Source organism: Trichosurus vulpecula, chromosome 2 (assembly GCF_011100635.1).
Source record: "Trichosurus vulpecula isolate mTriVul1 chromosome 2, mTriVul1.pri, whole genome shotgun sequence".
NCBI classification, from domain to species: domain Eukaryota; kingdom Metazoa; phylum Chordata; class Mammalia; order Diprotodontia; family Phalangeridae; genus Trichosurus; species Trichosurus vulpecula.
This window is the reverse complement of record NC_050574.1, coordinates 389,273,765-389,301,431: the sequence shown is the minus strand read 5'-3', so window position 1 is coordinate 389,301,431 and position 27,667 is coordinate 389,273,765. Positions and strand designations below refer to the sequence as shown.

At 40.0% G+C, this 27,667-nt stretch overlaps 1 protein-coding gene across 1 annotated transcript in view; it reads right to left on the bottom strand.

Annotated features, from left to right (window-relative positions):
- Positions 1-10,635: 10,635 nt before the first annotated feature.
- Positions 10,636-27,667, bottom strand: part of VWA3B (von Willebrand factor A domain containing 3B) — a 223,177-nt gene continuing 206,145 nt past the window's right edge. The window contains exons 24-27 of the mRNA XM_036744160.1: positions 26,455-26,579; positions 23,851-23,988; positions 22,467-22,564; positions 10,636-11,011 (exon numbers count right to left, since the gene is read on the bottom strand). Coding sequence (XP_036600055.1) covers positions 10,657-11,011; positions 22,467-22,564; positions 23,851-23,988; positions 26,455-26,579 — 716 coding nt within the window. The 3' untranslated portion in view covers positions 10,636-10,656. The remainder of the gene's footprint in view (positions 11,012-22,466; positions 22,565-23,850; positions 23,989-26,454; positions 26,580-27,667) is intronic.

Sequence of the window (27,667 nt, the reverse complement as noted above, 5' to 3'; positions counted from 1 at the left end):
CAGATACTTACTAGCTCTGTGATCCTGGGCAAGTCACTCAATGCTGTTTGCTTCAGTTTCTTTATCTGTAAAATATGCTGGAGAAGGAAATGGCAAACCGCTCCAGTATCTTTGCCATGAAAACCTGGCAAACCACTCTAGTATCTTTGCCAAGAAAACCTCAAATGGGATCACAAAGAGTCAGACACAACTGAAAATGACTGAACAACAGGGTGGGGAGTGACTTTGGAGAGCATGTCGTCAAAGGAGTGGGAGCTGTTAGACTTTGAGAGATCAGCTAGTCCAACCCCTTCCCTTTAGATATGAGTAAAGTGAGATTCAAATAAATTTGGTGATTGGCCCAAGTTTACACATAAAATATATAGGCCCAGATCACCAATTCAAATCCATGTCTTTTGATGCCTCATCTTCTGGTATGGCTACCATAAAACTTGTCAAGTGTGTTGTAGTGGCTATTTCTTCTATGTGGGTTGGTCTGGATTGCCCCTGGGGTGCCTTCCATATCTTAGATCTTGTAATTCTGTGATTTTTGGATCCAGTAGTGTTTCTGTTACACCATACTGTGCAATATCTTGATGAGGAAACTGGAGAGTGAAGGTGACTTGTCCAAAGTCTCACAGGCAATTAGTGACTGAGCCAGGATTAAAGCCTAGACTCCTAATCTAGTGCTCTTAACCTTATGCCAAAATGCTGTGGGGCCAACTGAAAAGACGCGGTCCAGTTATTCATGGAAAAAGTTTATCTGGTTACCCCTCAAGCTTCCCATAGTCTTTATCTCCTCAGTATTTCATAGTCCTTCTCCTTGCCCAAGGTTATGAATTGTAGTTACTCTTCCTACTCATGGGAAAAGATCACCTCCCCATCCTGTAGAATGAGATGTAAGTTCTAGCATGGGCTATTTTTTCCATGAGTTCAAGTTGAGAGGTGCAAGTGATCACCAGCACTGTAGAGCATTTAAAAAATTTTAGTATTTTATGAGCAGAACCAGGAGAACATTGTGCACAGTAACATTACATTGTGTAATGGCTGACCCTGATAGACTTAACTCTTCTCAGCAATGCAAAGATCTAAGACAACTCCAAAAGACTCACAATGGAAATGCTATTTACATCCAGAGAAGAAACTCTGGAGTCTGAATGCAGATGGAAGCATACTATTTGTTCTCCTTTTCTTTTGTTGTTTTTTTTGTTTCTTCTTTCTCGTGGTTCTTCCCATTAGTTCTAATTTTTCTTTACACCATAACTAATGTGAAAATATATTTAACATGAATGTATAAGTAAAGGCTATATCAGATTGCATACTGTCTTGGGAAGGGGGGAGGAGAAGGAAGAAAATTGAAAACTCAAAATCTCATGGAAGTGACTGTTGAAAATTAAAAATAAATTAATTATATAAAAATCACTAAAATAACTCTGTAAACTTAAAGACTAAAAAAATTTTAGTATTTTATTTTCCTCCCAATTACATGTAAAAACAATTTTCAACATTCATTTTAAAGATTGAGTTCCAAATTCTCTCCCTCCCCACTACTCCCCTCATGGAGAAGGCAAGCAATTTGGTATAGGTGATGCATGTGTAGTCATGCAAAACATATATTTCCATATTAGTCATGTTGCAAAAGAAAACAGACCAAAATAAAAACCCAAGAAAAATAAGTTAAGTAAAAAAGTATGCTTCAATCTGTATTCAGACACTATCAGTTCTTTCTCTGGGGATGGATAGTATTTTTCATCTTAAGTTCTTCGGAGTTGTCTTAGATCATTGTATTGCTGAGAAGAGCTAAGTCATTCACAGTTAATCATCTCACAATATTGCTTTTACTGAGTATAATGTTCTCCTGGTTCTACTCATTTCACTTTGTATCAGTTCACATAAGTCTTTCCAGGTTTTCCTGAGACCACCTAGCTCATCATTTCATATAGCACAAAAGTATTCCATCACAATTACATGTACTTTGTTCAGCCATTCTCCAATTGATGACCATCCCCACCCCCCCACCCTGATTTCCAATTCTTTGCCACCAGAAAACCTTGCAGAGCATTTTCAAGAATGAGAAGGTTGAAATGGCAAATTTAGGAGTCATTTGTGCGGGTTTAAAACTATCAAAGCCTGAAAAGAGGTCAAGGAGGTTGAAGAATGAGAAAGAGTTGTTGGATTTAATGGTTGAGATCAAAGGTAACCTCAGAGATACCAGTTTCATTGAAGAGAATGGCCTGATTATGGGGGGTTGAGAAGAGAGTAGATGCCGAGGAACTGGAGGTAGAGATTACAAATAACCCTTTATGGAGTTTGATAATGAAAGAGAGGAGAAACATCAGGCAGTAGCTTAAGATTGTATAACAGGGCCAAGGGAAAGATTTTAAGGATATGCAGGCTAGTAGGGAGCAGGGAAGAATCCAGTAGATAGGGAGAGATTGAAGATAAGAGAGAGAATGATTGAAGATGCAAATTAAATAAAGGAGTTAGCATTGGGAGGATGAGGACAGAGGAGTGAGACAGAGACAGAGAGAGAGAGAGAAGAACAGAGAAAGACAGAGACACAGGCAGAAAAAGGGAGAGAGACAGTGATACCCACAGAAAGACAGAGACACAGAAAAGAAAGAGACAGAGAAACAGGGACAGAGAGATAGAGACAAAGACAGGAAAAGAGGTAGAGACAGACAGAATCCCACTTTTCCCCTTTTCTTTTCACATCAAAGCCACATTCATATCCCAACCTAGAGATAACGTTCCTTGGTTCTTCAGTGCTGCTACATTCCTACAGATTGTCCTATTGTTTCCATTCTGTCTGATTCTTCATGACCCCATTTGGGGATTTCTTGGCAGAGATACTGGAGTGGTTTGCCGTTTCCTTCTCCAGCTCATTTTATAGATGAGGAACTGAGGCAAACAGGATTCAGTGACTGGTGCAGGGTCACACAGCCAGTAAGTGTCTGTGGCCAGATTTGAACTTCGGAAGCTAAGACTTCCTGACTCCAAGCCCAGTGCTCTATCCACCGTGCCACCTAGTTGCCCCCCATATTCAGAGTATCCCCTGTATATTCAGAGGCTGATAGGGGAGATATCCAAGAATAAGGAGAGATGAGTCAAGCATCCCCTATTTGGTACATTTCCCCAACTGTAACATAGGAATAATAATATTCAGGCCTCATGTAATTTCATAAGAAGGTCAGGATTAAGCAAGTTAATTTCATAGAATACCTTGAACTGTGTGGTACAGTGGAGGGGAAAATGGAATCAAAAGGCATGGGTTCAAATCCCACCAGAGATGCTTACTAATCATGTGACCTTGGAAAAATCCCATGTCCCTAGGTCTCAGTTTCCTCAGCTGTAAAACTCTAGGGTGAGAGTAGGTGGCCTCTGAGGTCCCTCACAACTTAGATGTGAAATTCACAGTGGCTGTTGTGTCTGACTTCCTGAGATTTCTAGACACTTCCTTGTTCATGAGGGTAATTCACTTCATGTTGCTATGGGAAACCTCAATTATGCGAAAGGTTATCAACTCAAAGGGAATGAAGCAATAGTCTCCTGTGGCCTTGTACTTGTCATCCCAATTCTTAAGGGTTGGTATTTATTTTTGCAGTGATGGTACTTTTAATTATTTTCTCCCAACACACACACTGCTTCTGCCTTTATCTGTCTTAAATACACCTTCCTCTATCTCACTCCCCTAAACCAGCCTCTGGTGCCCATTTCCCCTTAGAACCAGACTTCCATGCTATATAAAGACTGCTCAAAGAAACTGAGAATATTTTAGTCTATAGAAAAGAGGACTTCAGCAGGACATGGTAGTTGTTTTCAAGTAGGTGAAGGGTAATTTTGTGCAAACAGAATTAAATTTGTTCTTCCTAGACCTGGAGGACGACAGAAGGCAGAAAGAGTAGCTGGAAGTTTCAGAGGGAGATTTTAGATTGATGTCAGGAAAAATTTTCTAAGAATTAGAGCTATTAAAAAGTGGAATCAGTTGTCTCAGGAGGTTTCTAGAGTCCCATCACTCAAAGAAGGTGCTGGATCATTGCACTTGTCAAGGCTTCGGTAAATGGATTCTTGTTCACATCTGTGCTGGACTAATATTATAGAGGGATCAGCTAGATGGCACCATCGTGCATATAGTGCCACGGTTGGAGTCAGGAGACTCATCTTCCTGAGTTCAAATCTGATCTCAGACACTTACTAGTTGTGTGACCCTGGGCAAGTCACTTAACCCTGCTTGCCTCAGTTTTCTCAGCTGTGAAGTGAGTTGGTGAAGGAAATGGCAAAACGCTGCAATATCTCTGCCAAGAAAATCCTAAACGGGGTCACAAAGAATTGGGCAAGACTGAAACAACTGAACAGCAAAAATGTTGTAGAGATATGTGAAGACTTGGAGCTATTATAGCTTCCTTTCTGCTTGGGTGTTATCTCATAACCATGGGAACGTGCTTAGTATGTGAACCCAGGTTAGAAAACATACTCTTCAGGGTGACTTCTAACTGGACCAAGTATGGGGGGGTCCCTCAGTTCTAACAAGTGTTCTGTGTCTATGGAACAATTCTTAGCACTGGCCATCACATCTCCAGGATTCAGAGCAACGTAGAGAAAGGGGAATCACGTAGTACGTCTGACTGTTTAGGGACATCTTGGAATAGCTAACCATGCTCATCTCTGTGTAACCTTAAATAAAGCTATGTGAGAAAACTGTGAGTAGGCTTCATTTGTCAAGTCATGGCAGCAGTGTGTCGGCAAATGTTTAACAACCGGCTCTCCAAAATACGTATCCATGGCACAAGTTTAATCTGCATTATTAACATTTTCTCCATCACTTTCTTGTCTAAACAATCAACAGAACAGTAAATCATGACCTGATTCATAGCATTTGATGATTCTTTCAAGGTGTAAATGCTCGCACTGAAAATTTTAACAATTGGCTCTTGTGAGCCAGTTTGAACTAACTCCAGTATGCCCCTGGACCATGGGAATCTTTTGAAGCTGGTAGCTCATACCAAGACAGTGAGATTGCCTCTAAGGTACCTTTGGATTATAACATTCTGTAATTTTGTGGTCATATAACTTGCTAGCTTGGTTTCCAGGTTAAAGTGTGGGTACGACAAACTCACCTAAGCCAAGGCTTAATGTGCAGTCCATGCCTATCCTGTACTTATCCCATCACTACCCTACAGTCTCACAGAAGGAATTCCTAAAATGTAAATAGAAAGAGATTCCATTTTGGTCAGAATCCATGATCATGTGATTCTGTGAAGCATGAATCGAGACAAAAGTCTCAAACCGTTGGAAGTTTGCAATGTCCTAATTGTGGCCTCCCCAAGTCAAAATGGTGATATCTTTGATTTTTTTGCTTTTATCAACCAATAGTGAAGAAAATCTAGGATATTAGGGTATGAAAGCTATTGCAGCCCATTTGACATTCTAAAGATACTTTTATATTTAAATTTTTATATTTGTAAAAATTATACTTATATAATTTTTTAAAATATTTATATGATACATTGATAGAGGGAAGTCCAACGATCATGGGGAGGCTGGCAAGAACATTGGGTTTAGAGTGAGAGAGGATGTGGGTTTGACTCATAGCTCCACTAAGGTCACATTTATGACCTTATCCAAGCTTCTTCCTTTCTTTGCTCCTCAGTTTTCTAACCTATAAAGAGAGAGAGAGAGCTGGAATGATTTCCGATATACTCCAGCCGGCATTAAGCATGACATTTTCCAGAGTCAAGTCACTGCCAAGTGGGTCTTACTCAACCTAGTAACTGATTCTCATTTTTTTCTTTTACAAATCCAAGGAATCTCAAGGGTCCAACTTCACAAAACATAGGAGAGGGAAAGAAAGAACAGAAGCAAGAAAAGAATAAAATGAAAGGAAAAGAGGGGGGAAAACATGGAACAAAAGAGCAACAGTCCAAATGAAAAGGATGAGCAAAGATTCTACTGAAAAAGAGAAAGAGAGGCGGGTTCACCTCTAAAGCAGGAGATCTCAAAGGGAATGTGGGTTCCATAGACTGCAAATTGTGTGGAATTTACACTTGTAATCCTAGGTACATAGGGAAATATCTGGGGTGTTTTATACTGTACTGTAATTTCTCACAGCACAAAACAATACTATGTCAAGAGCAAAATTAAAAGTTTGAAAATAACTGCTTAAGAGGGAGACATGCATTGCCCAGAGAACTTCAGGCTAAATTCAATTCATTTAAACAAACATGATTTAGTACCTACTATGTTCAAGGTTCTATATGCTAGGGTCAAAATCTTAACACGATCCCAGTAGCTACAGTCCTCATAGAGTTTACCATCTAAAAGGGAGAAGGGGAGGATACAATAGGTCCTCAGAAAAAGAAGAAAGCATAGTTCAAGTTAGAATGTGATGCTAGAAAAAAACTCAAAGACAAAGACCTCTAAGGAGATTTGAGGAGGGAGAGGTCACTTTTACTTGGAGGCATCTGCAAGAGCTTCATGGAAGATGTGGAAGCTGAGCAGGGCCTTCAAGGAAGACGTAGATTTCGATAGGTAGTCATTCCATGGCCAACATTAGCTCATGGAGGTGAAGGATTGCCAGGGAAAAGCTAACCATACAGTTTGGCTAGAACATAGGACGTGCGATGGAGGAAAGTGTGAAATATGCCAGGGAAGGTAGGTGGAGGGCAGATTGAAGATCGCCTTAAATTGTCTTTCATCCTATACATAGTGTGGCATTTACAAAGTTCAAGAGACATAATTTCTGTGTAATTTCATCATTTTATTAATAAGGCTAGCTTGCTTATTAATAAAATAGAGGTTAGTGGCCCTTTTGAATGCAAAAGACCTTCATGGTGAGATGGCAATAAACTCTGATTAACAATTAATGAGAAAATAACTAAATAACTATTATAATGAGATGAGTGAGGGCTTATTCTAATGAGAGTATGAAGGTATGTGAGTTGGATCACCCAAGTCTTGGTCAAAGAGACTTATCAATTTCCATATCGCCTGTCTAAACAAATACTTTTCAATACTTTCCCAGAACTGTCTGAGTAAACACAATGAGTAGGAATCCTCCTGTTAGTCCAAACTTAGAATTTCTTTCACTGATTAGATCTTAACCTGAGTAAGTCTTTGAGCAAGATTTCCCACACTAGTTGATTTCAGGATGAGGAAGTAGAAAAGGGGAAAAACCTAAGTCCTAATACAATAATTATTAAATACAAGAGAGAAATAGTCATTTCTCTCCACAGTAAAGAGTCAATGAAGTCTTCTGAGCTAGGGAGTAATGTGGTCCAAACTGTGCTTTAGGAAGCAGTAATGTGAGGGATGAATTAGAAAAGAAGAAACTGGAGGTAGGGAGACAAGTTTGGACATTGTTACAATAGTCCAGCTGAGACGTGATAAGGTTAGTTGCAAGAGGTATGGGAAGGAGAAGATAGACTCAAGATTTTGTGGAGGTAGAGTGTGAGTCTAGAAGAACATTTGTGTGGAAACAGCCAGCAGACCATCATAAATGTAAGATTGGAGCTCAGGGAAGAAATTGGAGCTGGATTTAGAGATTTAGGAGTAATCTGCACAGAGGTGAAGCCACAAGTTTGGTCGAGCTCACCTAGACAAACTATAAAGAAAAAAAAGGAAAGCCAAGTTTAGAATCTTGGGAGTACAGCCATATTTTATGGTAGGAGAAAGATAGTGAACCATTAAAGGAGACCAGGAAAAATGTTTAGATAAGGAGGAGGAGAACCAGCAATGTCACTGAAAGTCACATGTCATATCACCTAATGTCACGAGATAACTACCCAGAAGAGAGTTAGTTAATAGTGTCAAATGCAGCAGTCCAGAAGGATGGGAGTTGAGAAATAGTTGTTGGATTTGTCTATTAACAACGTCATTGATGACCTGGGAAAGAGACGTTTCAGTACAGAGAGGAAGCCAGGTTTCAAGGGATTAAGGAAGGAATGGGTGGTGATTCACTTCATGTTGTTGTGGGAAAATACACTTTTACAAAGTATAACTATTCCTTACATTCCATCTTTTCTAAGAAGCCTTCCCTGGTCACTCCAGCCCATAACAATCTCTCCTTTTGTACTCCAGCAGCACTTCTATATTATTCGATATTTAACAGATCCTATCCTATAACTTTAAACTTTCTGTGCATGTTAATCTTAGATCCCATCTGTCTTTTCCCAACCTCCTAATATAATTGTTACAAGCTTCTCATGAGCAGAAAACCTGTCTTATACAGCACCTAGAAATCACATATTAGGCAAAAAAAAAATCATTAATTGAAATTATTAAATGAGAAAAATAATTGTTTAGTCTTTATTGGAATTTATCTCCTCCCTCCATGCTAGGTAACTTTTCTCTATGCTTTTGATTCAACAGAAGAAAAACAGTTGGTTTTACTCTCTCTCCCCCTTGATGGTGAGTAAGTGTTGACTGGAAGAGACAGAAATGGAAGTGACATACTTCTCAGCTAGATAGGAAGATAGATGGTAAGTTCAAGGACATAGGGCAGACAAAACAAGATGGAGTTTGAGATAGAATGAGTCTATCTCTGGCTGCCACTGCCTGAACCCCAATGCTCCACAAAGGATGAACAAAGCTAGGCAGAATGCATGGAGTCTAAACAGCCCAGTCAAGCCAAGAACCAGAGAGAGAACTGGAGGTTACTGCCTGTCACAGATCTGTGAGGAGAAAAGTGGTTGCACTGAGAGCCAGCCATAACTACTAAGCTTCTGAATCTCTCTCCTCCATCATTTGTACTCCTGGGAGGCTGAGGGTTGAACAGTATTTGGAAACTGTTGTGTTGTATTCCCTAAACTCCTTTGCGGGTTCACAAGAATGGTGGCTGTGATGAAGTTAGAACAATGGAATTGCTTTTTCCTAAAATGACTAGGTTCATGATGTGCCTATCTATTAGCTGGGAATGGCTGGGATCTTAGGAGAAGTTAGAGGGCAGGCATATGTACAGTAGATTTTTCATTACACAGTTTTCCTTTTTTATTCTTTACAAAGGATAAAACACTATACATAGTGAAGCATGTTTGTTCTTATTGTGGTTGCAGGGGACATGAAATCTCATTAGACCATAGTCATATGAGTAAGGCTCAGCAAAATAGAGCAGACTCAAGGAGAGTATCAATTTCTGGTAGATAGGTCAGCAGAATAAAAAGCTCATTCTGACTGGGTAGATCCTCACGGATAACATCCCTCAGATTAGAAAGACACATGTGGCCACTCAGGGAAAGGCAGAGCCAGGGGATGGAAAATCACCTTTTCTCTGAGACCCTTAGAGGGCCGGACACTTTCCTAGCCGGGTGGAGCACAGAACTGCCAGGGTGAGCATAGTGCTTTCTAAGGACTGACCCTTTTGGTGAGCTGAACAAGGTTATTGATTAGCAAGGCCATCTGGTGGTTAAATAAAGATGAGGATACAATCACACAACGGGTGAGTAGCTAAGCTTGGATTCAAGGCCCAGGTTCTGGGATTTTAGGTCGGGTGCTTTTCCACTAGCTCGGTTTTGTTGTCCCATGTTTGGAGGGGACAACACTTTCATCAGATACCTCGTGATTGCTAGTCTTTCCTGTGTATATAGGTGCACGAGGATTCACATTTGGATTGTAATTTCTCATATGTGGAACTATGTTTAAGAAAAGGGAGGGACAATGTATTTCCTCTTAATAATCATTATCATGGTTATGGTCTAGTCCAGGAGTCACTAATGAAGAAGAAGAAGGAAATAGTACTTCTTTCTTTTTGTGTGTGTGAAATAACAGAAGCTCCAATAGGAATGAACACCTGTACATCATAGCTATTGGGTGCTCAAAGCAACAAGGCAGTAACAAACACAAGGTATACTGTTTAGCTTCCAATTTAAGATTTTTATTTTGGTTCTGTACTTTTGACGAGAGGTTTATGCAACAGTTTATGCAACCGAAAGGAAGAATTAGGAATAGCTCTGAAGTGTTCCAAGGTGCCAGTAAATTAGGTAATATTAGCCTGGTGGAAAATAGGACAGTATCTGGTGTGATATAACAATCCAAATAATCGATATGGTATACAATAAGCAATTTCACACGTTGGTTGCAGTCAACCCTACCTGGGTTAACAATACACTGACTTCCAGAAAACTTCTAAAACCCGTTGGTAATAATTAGGGTAAAATAAGGACACAGTAGCTCCAAGGCCCAGAGCATGAAAATTACCCCAGAGTGACCAGGGGTTTCACTTTGTGGGAAAAGCTCCTGTCTAGCTGGTGAAATGAGGCCTGGGAAGCAGAACGGGATAAAGTATGATCAGGCAAGAGCCAATAAGGTGGGGTTTTTGGTTTTTTTTTTTTTTTTAAGCAAAAGAGTTTGGAAAAGTAAATGCAGATTAAAGGTTTGGCTTGTTTCTTGGTTGGTCTGGGCCACAAACCATGAAAAATTCATATGCAAATGAACCAGATATGCTACTTCAGTTCCAACTAATCTGAATGTCTCATTCTACCAGGGTCGGGAAGTACAGTCACTACAATGGTCTTGAACGAAGATCAGTAAAATCCCTTGCTATTTTCAGGTTCACCCCAGACCTTTGAGTGGGCCAGTAGTAAGCGGAGCTAGTGCAAATGGTAGGTCTGACTTAGGGACCAGCTCAATGGAATCTGTCCTAAAGATCGTTTCTAGAGGAAGAAAATAGTTAAGTAGAACAACTTAAGCAGATTTTTTGGCACGCAGGGTTTTAGACTGACATTGACACTTTGGGAAAGTCTTAATCCGGGGAGTATAACTTTTACTGTATTTGTTACTGTTCTCCTTAGAAACACTGTCTGGGAACCCTCCTTCTCTTGACCGGCCCCTTGACTTGGAGCAGCACATGGGTATCTCAGCTTCATAGCGACTATTCTCTGAGTCTGAGGACGAGACCTCTCGGGATGGCTTCTTTATGTCAGATTTCTTCTTGTTCTTACTCCTTTTTGAATTCTCATCTGTCGCATCTCTTAAAGGGCCAGTCTCAACATCTTCGAAAGGAAAGAGCATAAAATCAGAATTCATCTCCTCCTCCTGCCTAGAAAAAAAGTAATTGGAGTTACACGGAGTCTGCTGAGAGGCACAGGGAGGACATGGTTAGTGACGCGTAAATATGGGCTCACAAGCTGGCTTTGGCATATTTCTCCAGCAATCATTCCATGCCCCCCACACCCCCACCCCCACTCAATGAAAATAATCTTACCACCAGGGAGTTTCAAGTTGCCTGGATTCATTTCACTCAAGTCATATTTATAAGACTTTGGGGGTATAAAAGAACAGCACATAGTTTCAGCTAGGTTTGACATTGTGATTCAACAAACTTACATGGAACCCTCCATGCAAAGCATTGGGATCTATTGGCTTTTTACATGGCCACCAAACTGGATTTTCCTCTACTTTGTGCAGTGGTCTGCATCTCTAGTTGAAGCCTACCCAAATAATCAAATTAGTCACACACAATACACTATATAGAAACCTGAAACTCTGAGAGTAGAATGATTATTTACCCTCGTTTAGACTAGGCTCCTACTCCCCACTTCTGCCACCCCGAGTCCCAAATGTCCCCAACTAAAGGTACATGTCATAAAATTTTCCGAATTAAAAAACAAAACAAAACTGAAAACAAAATAAGAGCATGCCAGTAAAACACAAGTCCTGGCAGGTCCCACAAAGCTGGAAAAGTTTTGTATAGGGCCATTGCTTTAACTGGGACAAGGCAACTGGGGTTCTACCCAGAGTACAAAATTTGGGAGGTGTCAAACTTATAGGCTACCGACAGCATTTTCAATTTTCCATCACTGTAGGAATAACAATGTTTAGCACATGGTTGGCAAGAATAATTAAAACAGGCAGTTACCAGAAGATGGATTGTGATGAACTTCTTCCTTAACCATCATTGCTTGCCTTGACCACTCCCTCCACCCAAACACACAAACAATGGAGGGTGCACCTTGTGTTACTTGCCCAAGGAGCAAGAATTCTTGGTTGTAGTTCTGAGCATGCATCCACTGATGTGTTATATACCAACAACCAACAACCATCTCTCTATGTCTGGAAAGGCTTATCACTAAGTTGGCTACCAGATGATGAATTTTCAAACACAGCAACTCTTGAATGCCATGTATTAAATTATGATCTGAATCAGTGAAGGGAGCACTGAAGTAGATGAAATGACAAATCAGCAAAGCATTCATCTATATAGTTTTAAGTTTAAAATTTAATATAGAGTGTGATTATAAAGTAGTGATATGTAGATATATATATTTAAAAGTTATCAGAAATTATGGATCCACATAAGTGTTGGGCCCTTCAAAGTGAGGACCTTATGAGTCTATAATGTATTCGAGTGATGCTGCCCCTCCTTAGAACACTTGGAAATGCCTGTATCCAACCTGTTTTCTTTTTCTTTTTTTTTTTTTTTTTTTTTTTTTTTTTTTGCAGGGGGTGAGGGCAGGGCAATTGGGCTTAAGTGATCTGCCCAAAGTCACACAGCTAGTAAGTGTGTCAAGTATCTGAGGCTGGATTTGAACTCAGGTCCTCCTGACTTCAGGGCCTGTGCTTTACTCACCGTGCCACCTAGCTGCCCCAATTCAACCTGTTTTCACAGCCTATTGATGAATCCCATGAAAAAGCCCTACTTTATTCCTGTATAGTCATACTGTGATTCATATTCCTTTGGGGGCCAAAACCAATGTATATCCACTTAAGTCATCCATTTTATTTACATGGGTTTACATACTTACATATTATTATTTACAGTTAGAGCCAAACATGGCTCTGAATGATTTTTAGACCTAATGGCCTCTAAAGTCCCTGCTAGCTCTAAATCTGTGATTCTATGCTCCATGATTCTATGGCCATTGAGGAAACTAAAAGTAAACAGTTTCAAATGAGATTTCAAAAATGTTTTTGAGCCACGGTATCATTTTTATCTATATGTATCACCTTCCAAGGAAATTATTGTGAAGGGCAGTGGTTATTTGTATGCATAGGTTCAGTTGTTCTGGTATGCTTAAAAAAAAAGCAAAAAACAATATTGTTTGGCTGTCTTTGTGGAAAGCAGAGACATTTCCTTCTTATTTCTTCTTGTTTTGATCAGGGATAGATCCTTTCAGAGCTACAGCTAGGGTGGGATAACTAGAGATTTTATCTCAAGGATCTGAAATTTAGAGAACTCTGGCAGCGTTTGTATTTCTTCAGCAGGTTAAAAAAGGACTAATCTTTCCATCTAGTGAGTAAAAATTATTGTTTAAAAGAGGAAGCTACCAGATAGCATGCTTCCACCTGGTTGTGGCCACACCACAGATATGCTCTTTCTGAACTTAGATCCAGTAGCAGTGACATTTCAGTATCCCAGGGTCTTTGCCCACCATTTTTGGATCTTTGTGCCCCCTTGTAGGGGAAAGTGTCCTGAAGCTTCTCCTCCCATGGGGTATTTTGTGTCAAAAATCCTTTCCCCTCATCTTCCTAAATCAAGTGAGCTGAAAAAGGCTGATATGAGCATATATTTCATGCTGCTTATAGTCCTAGGAACAATTTACAATGTTTGCTTTGGGTGCCCACATTTCTAATTGTTCTGGACATGGTACATATTCTAGCAGGATCTTATGCTTATCTCTCCAAGAATAGCATTACTAAAATTGGTTGAAGTTCTGTTTGTTTATTTTTTCCAAATCTGTTGAATGGACAGGGAGAATTTGGCTAGGGAAAGGACCTCTGGTATTGATATAAATGTTCATTTCGTTGAAAGAACATAGAAAGACTTACGAAATGGTGAAGAGTAAAATGAGCAGAACCAAGAGAACACTGTGTACAGTAACAATATTGTTTTAAGAATGACTTTGAATGCCTAAGTCACTTTGACTATTACAGCTACCCAAATTAAAAATAAAGGGCATATTATGAAGAAAGAAACTATATGCATCCAGAAAAAGAACTGATAAATAGAAGCATGTATAGAATAATTTTAAGCACATACACACGGCTGCCATTAGACATAAATAGGGATTATATATACGTATATGCATACACACATATATACATGTATAGGCATGTGCAAATATATATATATATACATACACACATATACATATATATGCCTATTTGTGTCTTATGGTAGCCATCTCTAGGGTGGGATGAGGGGAGGGAAGAAAAAAAGGAAAAAAATTATTATATATTATTATATTTTATTATATATTTATTATACATTTAAAAGGAACAGCAAGCTGTATATGATACATTTTCAGTTTCATGTGCAATCATCTTTTTCATTATACTATGTTATGGGAATGCTTGTTTTATTCCACAAATTAAAAACTAAATTAAAAAAAAGAACTAAGGGAGGGGAAGAATAAGAAGACTGCTCAGGAACCATGATCAAGATAAATCTTTTGTCAAATAACCAGGAACCCCTTTATACTCAAGAAAATGGTTTGCTTTGTTATCAGCTTGGGATAATTTACAATAAAATGCAATTTTGTCAAAGAAGCAGATATTTGGCATATAAACTACTATACTTCCCCAACAAGTATCCATGAGCTTACCCAAGAAAGATTCTGCTGTGAGGAAAGCATAAAGGTGGTGAGAATGCTTACCACCCTATTTCTGAGTGGACAGATACTTGGATACTTAAGCTAGGCATGACCTTCTGGAAGATAGAGCAGACATTGTTCCCAATGAACGCCCTCCTTTCTTTCCCCAGTTTCTCCTAAGTGCAAAAGCCAAACCATCTGCTTAGTGAAAACCAGTTGAATTAGTCCAGGCCCAAGACTAAGAATGCCAAGGTAGAATGGGTAATGCAGGCCAAATGAAAAAAAGAAAGGAAGGAAATAAGTAAAGAAGAGAGAGGGAGAAAAGGAAAGAAAGGAAGGAAGGAAGAAAAAAAGAAAGAAAGAAAGAAAGAGAAAAAGAAAGGAAGGAAGGAAGGAAGAGAAAAAGAAAGGAAGGAAGGAAGGAAGAAAAAAAGAAAGAAAGAAAGAGAGAGAAAGGAAGGAAGGAAGGAAGGAAGGAAGGAAGAAAGACAATAATTGACATCGGAGGGAAGAAGGCAAAGTAGTGGGAAATAGCCCAGTGTCTGTCTCTCACTGAAATAAAATGAGAGCTTGAGAGGGCATGATCACTTCACAGAAATGCTATTTTGAACTAGGTTTCTCTGGGTCTCAAATTTCCCAAAAATAAACTGGGGATAAGAACTGACATTCTGTGATGTCACCCAGGGAGTCCCAAAGGGAAGTTTCAAAGGTACCTCAGATAGAACTATGTCTCTTATGTGATCAGCATCGGCCTCTCCTTCACTGCTCAAACCTTTGCTACAAATGTATTCTCTGCCAATAAACATTCAATCAATAAACATTTCTTAAAATGCCTACTATGTGCCCTAGGCAGTGTGCTAAGTAAGCTCTGTGTCTCTCAATGTGTGTATCCTAAACTATAAGTTCAATTAATTAAACAGACAATTAAATTAACAGCATTTAATTACTAAATGCTTAATAAATTAAGCATTTATTCTGTGCAAGGTATTGAGAATACAAAGTCTAAAATGAAGGTGTTTGCATTCTCCCGAGGAGATACAACAGATAGACAAATAAGTATATACTGAGTAAGACAAGGTAATTTCAACTGGGAGAATCAAGAAGGGCCTCATACTCCAGCTATGCTTGGAAGAAGGTTTGCGGGTAGAAGAGGCAGAGGGGCAGGTTCTAGTGCCTACGTTCACAAGCATAGTCTTAATTTAATGAGCATGCCATGTTTAACAGTGATTGAGATTTGCTAGTCTAATATAACAATGAAAACAGTAGTTAATAACTTAGCATTTATGTGGCATTTTAAGGTTTGCAAGGCACTTTATGAACATTTTATTTTGTCCTCACAATAACCCTGGGAAGTAGATACTATCATTCCCCTTTTAGAAATCAGGAAACTGAGGCAGACAAAGGTTAATAAGCAGCTTGTCCCTGGGCCAAACAGCTAGTAAGCAAATGAGATAAGCTTTGAACTCGGGGGACTTCTTGACTCTAGTTCCAGCATTCTAGCCACTGTAACACCTGGCAATGGATAAGGAAAATAATCATTTTCAGATTTCAGATAAGAAGGTTTTAGAGATCGAAAGGACCTGAGAGAGGATCTCATCCGACTGTCCAGACGTCTTGTCGTTGTTCAATCACGTCCAGCTCTTTGTGACCCCATTGGGGGTTTTCTTGGCAGAGATACTGGAGTGGTTTGCCATTTCCTTCTCCAGCCCATTTTACAGGAATGTGTACGAGGAAAGTGAGGCAAACAGGGGTAAGTGACATTAAAAAAAATGCCTTGCTCAAGGTCACATAAAAGATGAATAGCAGAACCGGGATTAAACCTGCACCTGCTGACTGCAAATTTACCATACTTTCCACTGTACCATCTTGGCTGTCAGAAGAGTTTTGTTCCAAAAATTTACCATTGCATCAGAAAGGTAATTAAGGGGGATGCCCCTCTCTACTCACTCTTCTCTTTCCTCTCAAACGTAAAAGTTGGATCACGAAACACGGATGATAAAAACTTCCAGTGGCGGAGGCCTCCCGTGGAAGCAAAAGCCTAAGTTTCCCTTAAGAGTTCACTCAAAGACTGTGGGTTCGAAATGGTGCATTTGATCCTTCAGATTTTTCTCCAAGCAGAGCCAATAGGCCCCTGACATTCACTGAAATTACTAAACTAGCTCACGATATGCAATAGTTATACAATTTCGACTGCATAGTTTAATGACTTCAAATGCACGGCTTCCTCTAAGAGGAAAACAGTCGTTATCTACAGTGTCAGATTATGGAAAGTGATTCATCTATAAAGTCATGTCATAAACAGCATTGAATCTTTATGTTTCAATCAATGACTCCCTCAAGCCACAGCAGGGAAAACAGTGTGAAGCAAGGTAATGTGGTCTAAAAGGAGGACCGTTAAATAACTTGAGAATTATGATTCCCACCAGGGTATCATTGCAGAGCAAAATGGCTTCCTGAGAAACCACCAAATGGATCTGAAGAAGCAGAGCTTAACGAGATGCTAATGTTTTGGGAAGTAGGAATTGGGAATGGGAAGACACAACCGGAGACCAGAACCAAGGCTACAGCTGAGACATCATCAGGATGTTAGTTCACTATTCTCTTCAGAGCCAACTTCTCCAGACCCACCACACTGAGATTAAACAATTACACTCATGTATTAAAGGAATGTCACTGGACCCTGAAGGCAGATATAAATCTAAATAATCAAGAATACAATCATTTCCTTTCTAACCGAGTTTGTGTCTCTGAGGAAAGAAAGAAAAAAGAACCAGCCTTGTTTCTCCTTTGATCAGATCCAGCATCTCTAACTTGTCCAAGAAGTCAGACTCCTTCCAAAAGTGAGGCCTCATCAGGGAGAAGTCACTTTGTTCAGATACTATTACACCCGAGGTTGTGGTCCGGTGTTTTAATCCAGAATGAGATGCTGGGTCCGTGCTATAGCACTGAGATGTCTAAGACTGACTCGCCGCCTACCAGTTGCATCAGATCAGATGCAACAGCTGAACTACTGGCCTCGAGTTCAAGATGCCTGAGTGAATTCCCTAGACGGGCCTATGAGTTTACACTTTGATTCAAAGGCTGAGGTCATCTTAACAGGTTGTTGGCTCCTTGAGGACAGAGGGCCTACTTTATGCTGTTCTTACATCTCCTTGATAAAGTTATCTGCCTCTCCACAGGGGTCGCTCGATCAATCGTTCTGACAACGACCCACCAAACTCAAAAGCCAGAGCAAATGATGAAGGCAAAGCAAGCTATCGTTGCTTCTCCTAGATGCTCATTAACAGGCTCTCTAATGATACATTTTGGAATTCTGCTAGGAATGGAAGTTCACCAGCCTATAGCTGGCAAATTCCATTTGAAAAGCAAGAACTCCAAGGGCCAATAGAGGTTCTGGTATGACCTGTTCTCGATGTTTAACAATCACAGCTTTTCCTAGATAGATGTTCCATTAACAAGCTCTCTGATAATGTGTTTTGTTAGGAATCAGAGTCAAGCTCACTGGCCTTTAACTTGCTACTTCCATTCTGTTTCCTTCTTTGACATTTACCTTTCTCATAGAGTAACTTGGAAATCATTGTGAAAACCTCCCCCTTGAAATCACCTTGTTTTATTTAATATATACTTATCTGTGTACCTATTTTCTCTCCCTCCCATCCCCATCCCCGGAACCCAGATAGAATCTAAGCTCTTTGAGGTCGGGAACTATTTTGTTTTTTCTACTGTTTCCCCAGTGCCTAGCACCGTGTCTTGTACACAGTAGGTACCTAAAAGGATAAGAAGTCCATGAATGGTAGCCAAGTGGAGAAGGCGACAGAATGGGCCCATGGGAAATGGGAAGGAAGCAGACACAGCCACCAATACACCCTACCGGTATTTTCTACTCACAGCAGGCACTGTACTGGGTTCCACTGTAATGCAATGTTGGTCTACTGAAGAGTGTCCCTAACAATTCTCCAGATGCCCAATGATACACTGAGGGAGAGTCAGAGAGGACTCAGGGCTCAGTGAGGCAGGGTGGCTGTGGGGGAATCCCCAGCAGCTTTTCCTCCCATCTATGTTGATGTGTCCCACTTGGGTGCCACAGGTTTCAGGGAGACAAATAACAGGGTGCGAGACTGTATATGTTTCATGGCCACACAGATCTGGAGTCAGAGATCGCTTTATTTTCCATTAGATTGTACGCTCTTTGAGGGCAGGGCTGTGCAATACTTTCGCCTTTCTTGATATCCACAGTGCTTAGTACGGTGACGGGCACTTAGAAAATGTTTAATAAATGCCAGCAGCCTGATCCAATTCATTCTCCTCATTTTACACAGGTAAAGAAACTGAGACCCAGAGAGACTCCTTCTGTGGCTTGCCCAGGGTCACCCGGGTAGCCAAAGTCAGGGAGTCAGGATCTGAACACAGGTCCTTTGCCTCCAAATTCAGTACTCTCCAGAAGCTGGCGGGGTAAGCACCTTGTGCCCAGCCTCAAGGCCCTATTTACACCATCAGAAGGTTATGATGTTTTGCTTTTGCTACGATTCTTACTTGAAATGAACTTTCTGAGACTGTGTCAAGGTTTGTCTAAAAAGAGGCTGACAGAGGACAGGAGCAGCACTTACAGGGTGAGTTCCTCAAGCCGGCCTTTTCTCTAATCAGGAAGAAGTTGCTCTGGCAACCACACGCTTCTACATTTAACTTCAAATTCCTTCCTGCTTTTGCTGCTGAAGTGGTTCATCATTTATCTCTATTTCTTTCTGTGCCATAAGTTCCATGAATCTAGTTTTTATTTCTTTCTGCATACAGCAGGCACTAAATCTTTGTTGAACTGAAGCCTGGCAAGAGCCTCCGGCAGATCTGCTTTTTAATTTTTAAAGGGACTCTGTTTTCTCTCTCCCCTCAGAACATTTTACAACACATTTGGACAGAACAGAAGAATTTTTAAATCAACTCATACAGTTGTTTCCTTTTGGGCATATATCTGCACACCAGCTGCACCAGTGGAAGAATACGTGACCAAGTGGATGCTTCCAAACCTTCCATCAGCTGTACCCTCAAAGCAAGCTGCCTCCTGGGGGCTAGGCTTGTGCCCATAACTCCGGTGGTACAGTGGAGAGAGCACTGGACTTGGAATCGGGAAGACTCGTCTTCACAAGTTCAAATCTGAACTCAGACACTTACTAGCTAGGTGACCCTGGTCAAGTCATTTAACCCTGTTTGCCTCAGTTTTCTCATTTGTCAGATGAGCTGCAGAAGGAAATGGCAAACCTTGGCAAGTCTTTGCCCAGAAAACCCCAAATGTGGTCACGGAGAGTCCGATACAAATAAAATGACTCAGCATCAACAAAACAACATTGTGTATGTAGAATGTCCATGGTTCATGGCAGGTCTTCTCCCCAGTGGGCAGAGCAGTGGGGTCTGTATAACCCATTGAAGTGAACTTGCTGAGGCAAGCTGGTGACCTTTGATGAAAACAGCTCTAGATCTGTTACCCCTTTCTTGGTTCCTAAACCAAGGTTTGTATTCTGGGAAGTTTTAACTGGCTTTGAGTTACGGTGGCTTAGAGAACATATTAGCTAGCTAACTATGCAGAACTCCACAGCAGAAAATAGAAGCAACACAGATAATTCCTCCACCACCGCATTGAACTGTCAATCTGTCCATTAGACGAGTAAAGAAATCATTGCACGGGCTCAATATAATTGTTTTATAATTTAGCTGTTCTTGATTGCCTCAAATTTCTTCCACTGGGAAGGCAGGGTTATTTTATGTGATTGAATTATCAACCAGTTACCAGCAAATAAAACTACTTTCCACCCATATGCTGCAATACCATTTGTTCTCCTGGGTCACGTTACCTCCTATTCGGGTTGGCTTGTTTGAATTACTGGACTATAAATTCCTCAAGGGCAAGGACCAAATCTTATTTCATCTTTGTAAATACAGGGCCTACCACAAAGCTTTTCACAAACAAATGCAAAAAAAATCAATCAACAACCATTTCTTAAGTGCCTGCTCTTTGCTAGATCCCACTATCTGTTGGTCAGTCATTTCAGTTATGCTTGACTCTCTGTGGCCCCATTTTGGGGGTTTTGTTGGCAAAGATACTGGAGCAGTTTTCCATTTCTTTCTCCAGCCCATTTTACAGAAGAGAGACTGAAGTAAACAGGGTTAAATGACTTGCCCAGGGTAACACAGGTGTAAGTGTCTGAGGCTGGATCTGAACTCGTGAAGATGAGTTATTCCAAGCCCACCGCTCTATCCATTGCACCACCTAGCTGCCCCAAACCCTGTTATATTTGTTGCAAATATGACTTGACATTTTTTGAGTACCTACTGCATGCAAAGCACTGTTTCAGGTTCCAGGCATACAAATATGGAAATGAAAGTGTCTGCCTTCAAAAAGCTAATATTCTAGTGGGAGATAAAATGTGTACACTGAGAAATAACTGTATAAACCATATACATGGCACTTTCAAGCAGGAGAGGGCAATTATCTTGGCGCATACCTGGAGGAAATCAGACAAGGCCTCAGGAATGGCTACTTAGGATGTGTTTTGAAGGAAGATGACAATTCTAAGAGATGTCCTAAGGAGAGCACTCCAGACAAGGTGGTATGGGGATACCTTTGCAAAGACTGGAAAGTGGGAAATGGAATGTTGTGTATGGCGGAAAAGGAAGCCAGTTGTTACATCTGGAATGGAGAGCTGGTGAAGAAGGGTAACAAGAATCAAGTTGGGAAAAGTAAGTGAGAGTCAGATTATGGAAGATTTCGGAATAGTTGTAGCATAGTAGATGGAGCACCAGATTTGGAATTCAGACACTTTCTAACTGAGTAACCCTGGGCAAGGGACTTAATTAGCCTCATGAGTTTCCTCATCTGTAAAATGAAAATATTAATAATAATAACATCTCTAAGGGTTATTGTTGAGGATCAAATCAGGTAATATCTTTACAACCGCATTTTACAGATATGATGATGAAGATGATGGTGATGCCAGACTGAGGACTTTTTGCATTTTATCCCAGAGGCAACAGGGAGTCAGAGAAGATTTTTGAGTAGGGAAATGACCTGGTCAAATCTGTAATTCATGAATATCAACTTGGCAGTTGTGTGGAGAATAGATTGAAGTGGGCAGAGACCAAAAACAGAGAAGCCAATTAGGAGCCCATTATAATAGCCCTACACAAGATGAATCGAGAGCCAGGACACTGTGTCGGCAACTGGTATACGCTACCACCAAGTCAGCAATGATGCCTGGGTTTGATAATCTCAGAGGAAAAGATGAACAAAAATTTCTACTCAATCATCCTTTTAAAAAAAATCCAAAACTATTTAAAAGAGGAACATTTAAGAATACCGTAAGGGGATACATACAGAGGGTAAAGTATTTAAGGAAACTTAAAGCTCTTTCCTGTTTGAAGCAGAATTTGGACTCGGGTCTTCCATGGCCAAAAAATGAATCCCTCTGCTGCCAAAGTACTAATGAGCCTCTCTAAACTTAGCTAGGTTCGTATTCAGAAAACAGACATACACATGCATTTTCTCTGGCCCTGACTTCAAGCCCTTCCAGGTCAGTTGGACCTTCTAGTGCTGGCACAGGGTCACGTCCATGCCATCGGACGAGGATTTGAATGGAGGCCCTGCTTAGTCTAACCCTGCTTTCGTGTAGACAGTATGTGAAAACGCTGCTTCTCTCAAATCCTAATAAACAGTTGGAGAGCTGCTCACCATGAATCATCTAAGACTGTGCTTTTTCCAAGGTTTTTGAAATAATACTCACAGATATAGGATAGGCATTCAATAGACAAATGAAGATTAAGGGGATAGAATCACAGAAGCATTTTCAGGCAGAATGTGCCACATCTCTGCCTTTCTCTCCATATCCTCAGAGGACCATTGCGCTCTGCCCAGGGATGAGAACAAACGCGTAAGGCTCAATTTAATTAGGAAGTAGGAAGTTAGAGCATACTTACTCTGGGGGCTCTTTCATTGGTGTAGAACTTATAAAGAAACAAGAGAGTGCATATTTGTTTTGGCTGATTTTAATAAGACCATTTCTGAGGCAAAAGTCCTAGAATGATAACAATAGAGAATAATCAATGATGGCCCACATTGGGACACATTTCTACCCCAATCTGCCCCATCCTAATAGCAAGCAGAGCTGTCTGTGTCACTCTCCTTGAGAGCAGTTCAAAGTCAGGGTTAAGAATCTGGTTCATGGTTTAATTGCTTCACTTATCAACGTCCTCTTTGACTCATCTCTGTCCTTCCCCCACTAGGATAGATTGGCTTCCAAATCCAACCATACGTCTGTCTGTCCACACATCTGCCCCTTACTCTCTAATCCCAACATTCTTAGCTTAGGTCAGACTCTGGTTACATCTTTGCCAGACTTCGTCTTTGCCCAGCTTCCTATGGCCTGCACAGTCACTCCTCTGTTCTTCCCACACTGTCAAAAGGCAGAGCCTTCTTTGTCCATTTTTTTCCTTTGCTCTTTACCTCCCTAACGTTTCTCATTTTGTCCTCACCCGGTGTTCTAAAACCCTTCTCCATGGCACGATAGGCTGTTTTGTATTCTTAATTGCAGCTCAAGCAATCCTGCCTACAGGAAAATTTTCTCAATCTCCTCCAATCCCCAGATTTCTCCCCCATAACCAACTGCCATCTTGTATTTAACTACCTCGTATTTATTCTGCATATATATTACTTGATTTCTCCTCCCTCCCCCTGCCTTAGGATGAACTCATTGTATTCGTATCCCCAGGGCCTAGCACAATGCCTGGCATACAGTAGGAGCTTAATAAATGCTTTCTGATTGTTTGGTCAGTCTTTCTCTGTGCCTTAACCTATGCCTTTAATCATTCCGAGTTCGTATGTTTTTCATACTCTCGCCAGTTAACCTTCTCCAAAAGCAGCACCACATGCCTAGATTTACTACCCCTGCTGAATGTGGCCATTCCACTGTCCATTTGCCTGCTCTGTTTGCATGTCAGTATATATATAATCTTAAAAATGAAAGCAGTGGAGAGATTATATAGTGATTTTGTGCTGGTGGTTGTTTCTGTGGATGGCACCAGTTCTTAAATCAATCAACCAATGTTGGTATTAATTCTAATGCATTTCAACATACAACTCTACCTGGTCGGATGTCCGAGAACATAATGTCCTTTTTTTTTCTGTAAACAAGGAATTCTCTACACCTAGCTAGTATATAATTCGATTATATTATAGTTTTAATAATTTTCATCATGAAGGTACCAGGTGAACTATTCCAATGACTTTTTCTCAAATCGTTCTCCCTTTCTCCCAAAGCCTTCTTTCAGCCCAGTGTCATTGTGTTGATGTATGCCTACTTACTCTTCGGTTGTTACACTTCAAAACAGTATAGAATCGGTCATATGGTTTATCATCTTTGGGTGTTGCTGTGATAATAGCCGGAACATAGAAATCATATCCTTTCCGTATCACAATTTTGGCAAACACATAGTCTCCAACCTGTACAGAGGAATATCTTTTGTATAGAATTATGCTCTTTTAGAATAAATATACAACATTAACATAAGTTTAGGCAACATAAACTTTTTAACGAGTTGTAATTACCACATATCAATGCTGAAAAGGCAGGCATAATACAGAGGATTGAGGCCCAGCCTCAAAGCAAGAAGACCTGAGGTTGGATTATGCCTCTGACACATACTGGGCAAATCATTGAAATTCTCACGGTTGTAGGTAACTCTCTAACATTATTAAGTTGCGGTGAAAGGGAAAAAGGCCAACCTGAATCAGTACAGGGAGTTTCCTCTCCTGAAGTTTCCCTATACTAATGAGCCTACATGTGCAGGCCCTATCCCCATGTCAACATTAGCAAATTTTAATATGGAGAAACAATAGAAATTAGTTTTTCTAGACTACCAAGCATGATAAGCAGATCATAGTCCTAATAATTCCAGGGTACTCTCTGATGGTCAGACCCCATCTGGATCACTGTATTCATTTCTGGAAGTCACATTCTAAGAGAGATATCAATTAACCAAAGTTTATCCAGAGGAAATGAATGGAACTTGATACAATGTCATACAAGAAACCGTCAAAAGAGTTGGGCAAATTTATGGCTTGTAGAAAGATGACTGAGGTAAGATGTGATGGCTTGGGCAGCTAAGTGGTGAAGTGGGTAGAATACCTGGCTTAGAGTCAGGAAAACTCATCTTTCTGAGTTCAAATCCAGCCTTAGATACTTGCTAGCTGTGTGACCCTGGGCAAGTCACTTAACCCTGTTTGCTTCAGTTTGTTCCTGTGTAAAAGGAGCTGGAGGAAAAAAATAGCAAACCACTCCAGTATCTTTGCCAAGAAAACTCTAAATGGGGACACAAAGAGTCAGACACGACTAAAACAATTCAGCAACAACCACAAATACTGGCTACCTTTAGTTATTGCTAGGATTATAAGTTTCGAGTTGGGCAGGCCCTTAGAAGATCGTCTAGTCTAAATGCATTACTTTACAGATGAGAAAACTGAGGCCCAGAGAGGTTAGGAGGTCACATAGGTTGTAAATGACCAACACAGTATCTGAACCCAAGTCCTGCGACTCTGCACTGCAGAAGGGCCGATGTCCTAAGAAGAGAACTGACCTGCTTGTGATGTCCCACTGAAGTTACCCCCATTTGAAACTGATGGATCACCTTTGCTCTATAACAACCTACTTTTTTAAAGTGATAATTATAACTTTATGTATATATAATACATATATTTATTATATTATATATTTATAATTATGTTATAAGGTTTTAAAGTTAAAATTATATATCTCATATATATGTATATGTGTATGTATATATAAATATATGTATATATATATGTATATACATATATACACATCCTCTCTCCCTACCTCAGTAGAATATACAATAGAATATACTTATTAAGGTCAACAACTATGTTATTTTCAGTCTTTGGATCTCCAGTATCTGTGACCGTGCCTTGCGTGCAGGAAGTCCTTGATTTGAACCAAATTACAAAAATTACTAAACACTGGTAGAAGTTACCCCAAGGAACATTTCAGCTCCCCGTAAGAAAAAACTTGCTAGCAATTACAGGTGTCCGGAAAGGGAATAGGTTGCCTTAGGAAGCATTTCCATTGAAATTCTTCTTTTCTGGGATGCTGTCCCAGAGATCAACTACCTAACTAACCACTCTAGCAATCATTAAGTATTTATTAAGCATTTACTATGTGCCAGGACCTTGCCAATCATGGAGGATAAACTAGAAATTGACCCCCAAAATCCCATACAACTCTGAATTCAGTACTTTTTTGACAGACTGCTTTTCAACTGACTCACCAATTAAGTAATAACTAAAACTAACAAATCATTGTGAAACTTTACCTTCCAAAGCTTGTTTCTGCATCTTTTTTTTAATCACCAATTGACTATTCAGAATTAAGGTGGTATAAGGGATATATGATCAGACTCACTAAACCTTTTATGATATCACAAATATTATCCATTCAAATATGAGTTGTATAAACTTTTGAGGTCTAATTATGTTTTAAGGTCTAGAAGGTATAGTTAGTTAAATACAATGCCAAGGGAAAGCAATGGAATGTGCATTGGTCATAAACTACTTTTAATTTATTCTTGTAAAGTTAAGAAAAGATGATAAATCATGGGCAAATTACCCTGTATGCTGTTGGAAACAAGGTAATAATATTTCTAGCAAAAGCAAATCAGGATGATTATTATTTACATAGTATGGAGTTAATTAACTATAAATTAGCAAGAGGAAAATGGCAGCTTTGAGCCACAGAAAGAGGATCTAATATTATTTCTTCAACAAACAGTCAATAGTCATACTTTACTAAAGAACACAAGTGTGGTGGTGTCATCTGTGACTTTTGTTCTGTGTCAAATGGAGAACAGAGTGAACAGTGGAAAAGATAGCTTAAAGAATGGCTACTTTTCATACCTGTAGACCTGGACAGGGCACAGCACCACCCACAGGAGTAATGAATACGATTGGCACCACCCGAGCATCTCCATACTTGAACTGCACAAGTGCATGTGTGGGGCCAACACACCTTACCACTGTGCCTGAAATGAATCAATTTTTTTTAAAAAGACATTTTTATTTTTTTGTCTATGAATAATATTTTATTTTTCCCAATTAAATGCAAAAACAATTTTTAACATTCATTTTTTAAAATTTTGAATTCCAAATCCTCTCCCTCCCTTCCTTTCCTCCTCCCTCCCTGAGACAGTAAGCAGTTTGATAGAGGTTATACATGTGCATTCACGCAAAACATTTCCATATTAGTCATGTGAAAAAAGACCAAAAAAGAAAGAACCTTTGAAAAAAATAAATTGAAACATAGCCTGCTTCAATCTAAAAAAGACATTTTTAAAGCTACATTCTGCATGCTCCAGGTAACTTGACAAATTCTGTTGGCCATTAAATGGACATTTATCACTTAACACTCCTTTTCTCTGTAGATGTGTGATAAGAATCACAAAATCTCGGATTGGAAGTCACCTCTTAAGCTGGTTAGTACTTGTTTTCCCTACAGTAATGTAACCTTGCAAATGGGGATTGTTTCATTCTTTGTATTTTTATCCCTAGGTACAGTAGTTAGGCTGCACTGCACCTGGCACCTAGCTGAGAGTTCAATACATGTTTGTTGACTGATCAATTAATGACTTGAAATAAGGAGGAACAAACCTATTACCTCAGGTAGCCCATTTCCCTTTTGGACAGCTTTAATTGTTAGGGAATTTTTCCTTACCTTAGGTGTTGCATTCATCATGGTATAATGGAAAAGAATACCACTGGAGAGACTAAGGACCTACGTTTGAATCCTGTCTCCAATGCTTACTACATGTATGACCTCCGGAAGATCATTTAGCCTCTTTGGACCTCCAGTATTTGTTTGCAGAGTGAGAGGATTGGAGTAGATGGCCTCTGGAGTCCCATCCAACTATAGGTCTAAAAGTCTTTGAGCCTAAATCTGACTTTCTGCAATGTCCAACCCTTTGTGGAGCCAAGCAAAACAAATCTAATTGCTGTTCACCGTGACAGCCCAGCAAACATTTAAAGATAGTTATCATGTTTCCCCTAAGTCTTTTCTTCTCCAAGCTAAATGCCCCCGGTTCTTTCAACCAGTCCATATACAGCATGATCCTGT